The sequence below is a fragment of the Cebidichthys violaceus genome, unplaced genomic scaffold (genome assembly GCF_023349555.1).
Source record: "Cebidichthys violaceus isolate CVI_PGR_0920_01 unplaced genomic scaffold, fCebVio1.0.p SCAF_7, whole genome shotgun sequence".
In the NCBI taxonomy this organism is placed as follows: Eukaryota; Metazoa; Chordata; class Actinopteri; order Perciformes; family Stichaeidae; genus Cebidichthys; species Cebidichthys violaceus.
Window position 1 is genome coordinate 10048224 of NW_027176927.1, and position 7977 is coordinate 10056200.

Genomic DNA, 7977 nt, shown 5'->3' on the forward strand with positions numbered 1-7977 from the left:
TCATGAGGAAACCGGTCTCGAAATTCAGGAGATGCTAACCGCTCAAGGCATCAATCCGGCTCCGGGCTTAGACGTCTCACAACTTCGAAGCCTGGCGAATGAAGTGGGCCTCGGATCACCAGCCCAGGACGAGCCCATCACCGCAGCTCCTGGCCGCAAACGAGCAAAGAAAACTCACCACGGAGCTCCTCCAGCTAAACGTAAGGCCGGCGCCTCCAGCTCAGCTCAGCTCAACCAATCTCCGGACCACTCAGCAACTCTTCAGCTGATGGTAAATTCCATACAGGCCATAGATGCCCGGCTCCAGTCCATAGAAGACAACCAAGCATCATCTTCCTCGGCCAGAAACAGTGCTCAGAACCTACAGTACGTCACACCGCCGGCACCTGCACCCCAGCAAGCGTTAGATCTAATCCTTCCTCAACATTCCCTGGCCTCCGCCATCCCCAATCCCTTTCCAGGTAGGCCGTATATTCCATCTGGAGCAAACATATCGCCTCGCTTAAGAGCAAAAATCCAGCAGGGGAAAGATATTAACCTCATCAGCCTCATACTGCCATCCCCCGAGTGCGAAGGTAAAATCACCACCGGAGAGAATTTCACCGCACTTATCAAATCTGCTGACCCAAGATTGTCAAGAGACATGACAATCGCCGAATTTCTAGTCGCTTTCGGCATTTTTCGGGATGTCGTATGCTCCGTCTACCCAGATCACCGACAAGAACTGGACGGGTATTTAGGGCTGATTGGCGACCTTAATCTCAAGTACGGGAATAACGCCTTCTTTAAATACCACAAAGGGTTCTCCAGCAAAGCCGCGGTTTATTTAGCACAATCCAACATCCGCCTGAACTGGGGGGTCTTGGATACCGAGCTGCTAGTCTTGGTAGTGGGTGGCTCGCAGCAGTGACTTGCCTAACTTGCGGTACCCTGGGTCACTCTGCACCTCTCTGCCCAATGGTACCATTTCTTCCCTCGGAGCTCGGCGCTAAGGCCGAATACAAATCTGACTGCATGAGTCAACCAGGATCCACGTCCCCCGGAAAAAACTGTCAGCCGTGGCCGAAAGGTGCACATTTACAACAACCAGCCGTTTGCAATAACTTCAATGAAAATGTATGCACTTACCCCAACTGCATATTCCTTCACATCTGCAGCTACTGCCAAGATGAGCACCCCAAATCAGTATGCCCACGCAGGGCTCGGCCCCAGCAGAAGCGTCGTGGGCCAAGGACCTATTGATGGTCCACCCCTCCACACCAATAAACATCCCAGCCCTTGCATCAGAACTGTCTTCTCATCCTGATTCCGTGTTTGTTGATTACCTGTTCTCCGGCCTCTCCCAAGGTTCCGGGTTGGGGTCGTCTCACCGCTAGCATCATCTTTCGTGTCCAAAAATCTCCAGTCCGCGTTAAAAGAACCCGAGGTAGTGTCTCTTCTTCTTAAAAAAGAGGTCGACAAGGGGTACGTAATTGGCCCTTTCAAGGCTTCGCCCTTCTCCGTGTTCCGATCCAGCCCATAGGAGTGGCAACCAGGAAATACACCGGGAAAAAAACTAGCGGAAAGCCATTCAAGTACAGCTTGGTAAGTAAGACTTCTTTTTAGGGGGAACATATTGCTGTGTTTCCCTCCTCACTTTTGGGGATTGATATTGTTGCCGCTCAGGGCAATCACAACTCGACCACAAATCTCCTCGGCGAGTTCAAGCGCCAAATAATTTCTGTGTAACTCATTAACGCATCATTCCGTCATAATAAAATGTTAACTACTAATCAGTCACTTGTCTCTCCTGATTGAAATGAAGCTCTAGCGTAAGTTCAGACAGGAAGACTATCCCCTCATGCTTAGGCTAAAGGCCTTTCTCCATACGGCTCTCCCACTAGCAGCACATACTCTATACCGGCTGTCACTGTCAGAGGTGTCATAGACTCTATCAGCTGTTGACAGCCGGGTCGCCCTCAGCCAATAGCGCTCTGGCACACCCTCTTTGTCAGCCTATCAGCATGCTGCTGTCTCCTTTTAAAGGTGCTGCATCCCCGCCGCCAGCGTCTGCCGCTGTTTCATGCGACCCTCCTCCTCCCCAGCACCATCCGTCTTCGCCGATTCAGCACTCCATCACTATCTCCAGCCAACTCCAGCCGATCCTCCAGCCACCACCACCAGTGTCTGGACTCCTCGGGGGGATTGATATTGTTGCCGCTCAGGGCAATCACAACTCGATCACAAATCTCCTCGGCGAGTTCAAGCGCCAAATAATTTCTGTGTAACTCATTAACGCATCATTCCGTCATAATAAAATTATTATTATTATTATTATTATTAAAAATATATTATTACACTTGTCTCTCCTGATTGAAATGCTGTGTTTTCAAGATGGCTGGTCAGCATGAGTTGTTCACCTGTGCTTTTCTTTCTGTGGCAAGTTCAAATGTCTTCCGTAAAAAAGGCCTCTACTCAGGACTCTAAAGCAAAGCCTAATTTCTCAGCAGTGAAGAAAGTCTTTAATTTGTTCTCCCTTTTTCAAACCTCATGAATCTTAATCATGTAAAGCCGGCATGCAGGACTCTTATCAGGTCATACTGTTGCCTGAACAGAGAGTTCAGACCAGCAACACTATGCTTTTGTTCACATTGCATTCAATGAAAGTTGTGTCCTTTGTGAGTATATATGAAATAACGGTTAGTACTTTGTAATTAGTTTTTTTAATAATTCAGGAAGTGATGAATGACGCAATTACCTTCAGAAGACAATTTTTCATGTTCAAATGAAAATGTTATTCTCATAAGTCAACTGCACCTCATCCTTTATTTCTGAAGCTAAAACCCTGCTTCTCCTTTTTAAACTGATAAACATTAAAAAAAATACTTGTAAAAATGTTTTACTGATAGAATCATTCATTTTAATTAAATGTTTCTACGACACCAAACTTCTCTCTTTGTGTGTATAGTTTCTCTTTGCTCCTTTACAAAGAGGGCTGGAAAAAGTGCAAGTCAGTGTCCAAGAATCACAGTGGCAAAACTGATGCTAATTTCTTCCCTTTCCATATTTAAACCAGTGTTCAAACAGTGGTTTAAATAGCTGCAGTAGTACATCATTAGCTCCTCTCCGGGCTGAATGTGCTGAGCTGTTGGAGAGGGAAATAAATCAACATTTTATAGCTCCTAGGGGCTCCGTGGATCAGACTGAGCTCTGCAGTGAGAAATTAAAGGCTTCCTAATGGGCCGCACAGCTGAAACATATTACTGTATCTGAGAGCACAATGGAGTCATCTTATATCCTCATATGGGCAAACAAAAGCTTGATTTCTGTGATGCTTCAATGCCACAAAAACAAATGTAAAGATAGCAACATCTGCAAAACACAGATCCAGTGGAGAATAAACCAGGATTGTCTGTATCATAGTCATATAGATTACAATATTGTGAAAAATTATAGTAATAATAAAAAAGAAATGTAACAACTGAAGAAATTCAGAGATTCAGATCAACTTTACAATCACATTCTAATTATATTAAATCACATTTGATCGCATTGAGAATGAGACAGAATAATCAATAAAGACAAATAGAATAAAAACATTAAATCCACTTTTAATCCACTAAAATTCCCTTTTAAGATCAAATATGATGAAAGATTGCAAAAGTATAGGTGACCAGCTAGGAGACCTTTTGATTAAGGTGCATGTAATACAGGCTGGTGACTTGAGGAATTGAAAAGTTGTTATATCTTCTTGTTTTGAAGCCGTCTCTTTTTCCAGGTTGCTAATGTGTCTGACATTGGAGTGAAGGGGATGAATACTGTTCTGTAAAATGATTCCAGTTTGTAGGAGGAGTTTGGTGTACAGGCTAGTGGCTGTTTCTTGTCTATGCTACAGCCTGGCTTAGTCCTGTTTGCGCATGTTACCAAACACACAGAACACTTGGAAGTATTCTGATAAAACATTTTTTCAAATCATGAAATGGTTACATTTGCGATAAAAGTACATTCTTTGCTGCCATAATGTTTGTCGGAGACTGGCTGTTGTAATGTTAATTATACCTTACAAAGCTAAAATGAGATAAGGGTTCATTCTCTGGGGAACATGATATTTCTTCCCAGAGGATTGTTGCTGATGTTGATAAGGGAAGATGAGTTTGGGGTTTTGGTTTTGGGGTCGAAAACTAACACAATACAGTAAAGTAATAATAATTAGTTAATAATAATTGACAATGCAGTTTCATTGTATGGAACTTAATTTTTAGGAGACCAGGCTGCTTTATCAACACTTCACGTTAGGACCATCTGGTCGGAGATACAGGACATTAAAATGGATGAGGAGACTGTAACCTTTCTCAAATGAATACATGCAACAAACATAAATGTCATATTTCCATCATGTTTTCTACATTGTTTTCATTTGTTTAGGGTTTGACTGGCGTTCTTTCTATTAAGTTGTCCTGGTACTCCCCTACTTATGCAATGATCTAGTGGCACCCAACTAATAACTCATTTTATATGGATTACTTGGCTATTGTGCATTCAGCATATGAAATTAACCCTTCACAAAGCCCTGGCCTCCATAGGTACTGCTGCTTCAACTGTCAAACTTTCCAATCTAGCACCGACTATTTGCATTATTATTAGTCAAAATTCATGGTACGTTTTCAAACCATGGGAAATGTATTTCATAGGAAGACACAAACAGCCCTCTCAATTCTGTCTGGTAACCTTTGACTAGCAGATTTTAACAGCTGTAGCTAGCTGGCTAATTCATATTTCCCATTTTGAACACCTTTAGCTGACTCAAAATTGATTATTAATTGATTATTGATTATTAAATTAATATAATTAATGATCTTGCCTATTAATATCTTGAATTTGTTTGCAAAAAGTGCTTTGCTTTTAATTCACAATGTTTTTGACTAACTAATTATTATTTATATAATTATCAATTTTGTAGCAGTCTGTGAAATAACAGCCAGTTCAGTGCTGACAGTTACCCTGATCACATGTTGTGCAGGTTACATTACATTACAGTCATTTAGCAGACACTTTCATCCAAAGCAACTTTCTATCCACACATCATAGGCACAGCTAAGGGAGCAATTTTGGGGTAAAGTGTCTTGCTCAAGGACACATTGACATGAGACTAGTGGAGCAGGAGCCGGGGATCGAACCTCCAACCCTCTGATTGAAAGGCAGCCACTTATCCACGGTCACCACCAGGTCGTGTGGACTGGCTCCCAAGAGAGGTGACGAAGTGCACAACCAGGGAATGCTGATCCTTCCTTGATGTTGTGCAGACCTCATTTCAGCAGATTCAGCCATACTGTTTTTTAGGACATTTTGCTTTCCTGATTGAGGGTGATTTTAAGTGTTCAGAAACCTAGTTGAAATGAATTTTAACGAACTTGTTTCCACTGCGTTACCTGCATCAAGATCTTAATGCTATTTGTGCAAAACTTTGTGCTGACCTAACAACAACGCCCACAGGCTGAATTTTGTTTATGATCTCTATAAACCCTACAGAGCAGAGATGCAGTGTATATGAACTCTTGTGTTCCAAACACCCACCAGTGCACTGTGGATACACACTATTTAACACATTCAAACCTCCACTCTCACTGTTTCCTCAAAATGACTAGAAGAGGACACACCAAACGGAATTCAATATTTTGCAAAATCATTTGGCAGCAAAGAGAAGGCTGCCTTTTCTAAGAAAACAATACTTCTCTGTGAAGGAAATTATCCGTGTGTGTGTTAGTTTGGAATAAGCATACAAAGTAAAAAGAAGTGAGCATACAGCATGACCAGAGTGCCACATAAAGTCCAATCTTATCGACACATTAACACAAAACCTAATATGGAGGCGAAATATAACTGAACTAGCAGAAATTACAACAATAAGAGACCTGTCTACATGTTCAAACACATGATGGATTGTCAATTAATTCAGCCATATCATTGCACATTGATCTGCTTTACAAATGAAAACGAAATCTTCCCAGAGAAACTGCTTGCAAGACAAAGCTGTGTAGATAGTTGGTGACAGCACATCAAAGGTCTCCGTAGTCCAGCGGTCAGCATTAATAGGCTGTCCTTTTCCTCCATCAGGTTGCTCCACACAAGGCTACATCCTTACTTACGGTTCAATACTGGGGCCTCTTCTGTTCAACATCTACATGCTTCCACTAGCTCAGATTATGGAAAACAACAAAGTGTGTTATCATAATTATGCAGACGACACACAATTCTACATAACTATATCACCAGGGGACTATAATCCCATACAAGGACTGGCTAAATGCACTGAACAAATCAACAACTGGATGTGCCAGAATTTTCTTCAATTAAACAAAGATAAAACGGAAGTAATTGTTTTTGGTACCAAGGATGAACGATTGAAAGTCAGCGCTCAGCTTCAATCACTGATGTTAAAAACCACAAACAAAGCCAGAAATCTAGGTGTAGTTATGGATTCAGACCTCAACCTGAACAGCCATATCAAGACAATCACAAAATCAGCCTACTATCACCTGAAGAATATATCAAGGATTAGAGGACTTATGTCTCAACAGGATTTGGAAAAACTTGTCCATGCATTTATCTTCAGTAGACTGGACTACTGTAACGGTGTGTTCACAGGTCTCTGTAAAAAGTCAACCAGAAAGCTGCAGCTCATTCAGAACGCTGCAGCTCGAGTCCTCACTAAGACCAAGAAAGTAGATCACATCACTCCAGTTCTGAGGTCTTTGCACTGGCTTCCTGTCCAACAAAGAATTGACTTTAAAATCCTGCTGTTGGTTTATAAAGCACTGAATGGTTTAGGGCCAAAATACATCTCTGATCTGCTGCTACCTTATGAACCATCCCGACCCCTTAGGTCGTCTGGGACCGGTCTACTTTCTGTTCCCAGAGTCAGAACTAAACATGGAGAAGCAGCGTTCAGTTTTTCTGCTCCACATATCTGGAACAAAGTCCCAGAAAGCTGCAGGTCTGCTGAGACCCTCAGCTCCTTTAAATCAAGACTGAAGACTTTTATGTTTGCTGCTGCCTTTAATTGAACCACATTCAAGGATATTAATCAATTTCTGTATTTTACTACTACCGTATTTTATTTCTTAAACTGCACTGCAACTATTATTCTGTTTTTAGCTTTTTAGTGTTTTAATGACTGTTTTTAATGTTTCAATGAATGTTCTTAATTTTTTTTAAATCTCCTTTTCTTTTGCATTATGTTTTGATGCTTTTAATGGTTTTATGTGAAGCACTTTAAATTGCCTTGTTGAAATGTGCGATACAAATAAACTTGCCTTGCCTTGCCTTACGATAGAGCTCCCAGCTGCCGAGCATCGGGGTCAGACTTTTAAAAATAAATGGATTTGGTGCCAAACAAAGATATTACTGTTACTCACAACATCAAACACTTCCATGTCATACTTACAGGGCTCTGCTTTCTCTAAAAGTGGAAATTACCCTGTGTGCTAGTCTTCATTTGGAAATCTTTTCATCTGCTTTGTGGTTTTTACTGGATTTTTATCAGTGACCCTCTGTGTCAATCCAGCTCTAGTGCTGTGCCACTGATGTGTGTGTGTGTGTGTGTGTGTGTGTGTGTGTGTGTGTGTGTGTGTGTGTGTGTGTGTGCGTGCGTGCGTGCGTGCGTGTGTGTGTACTATGTCATTAAACAATATAAAAGAGTATAATATATTAATGAGGAGAGACTTCACTTTGAGTGAACAAATATTTGAAGTGACGTGTGCACAACAGGATGAGAAATAGTCTTTAGCGATCCTCCCCCCGTAGGTGAGGAGATGAAGAGGATGCTAAAGATGTGGATGTGATGAGAGGTAGACTTTGGATGAGCTCAACCTGGGCACTGAATGATTACTGGAGGTGAATGGGCTGGAGGAGGGCGCGGCAATTTAGCCTAAAATGACAGCTGATAGCATACAGTCCTGATAACGGAATATTCTACAACATGAATAAGTAATTATTTAT

At 41.8% G+C, this 7977-nt stretch overlaps 1 protein-coding gene across 1 annotated transcript; it reads left to right on the forward strand.

Annotated features, from left to right (window-relative positions):
* The first annotated feature begins 1187 nt into the window (after positions 1 to 1187).
* Positions 1188 to 7043, forward strand: LOC137891056 (uncharacterized). Its single transcript, XM_068735477.1, has 2 exons — positions 1188 to 1347; positions 6094 to 7043. Exons 1-2 carry the CDS (start codon positions 1188 to 1190, stop codon positions 7041 to 7043), a joined length of 1110 nt encoding a protein of 369 aa, XP_068591578.1.
* The last annotated feature ends 934 nt before the right edge of the window (positions 7044 to 7977 follow it).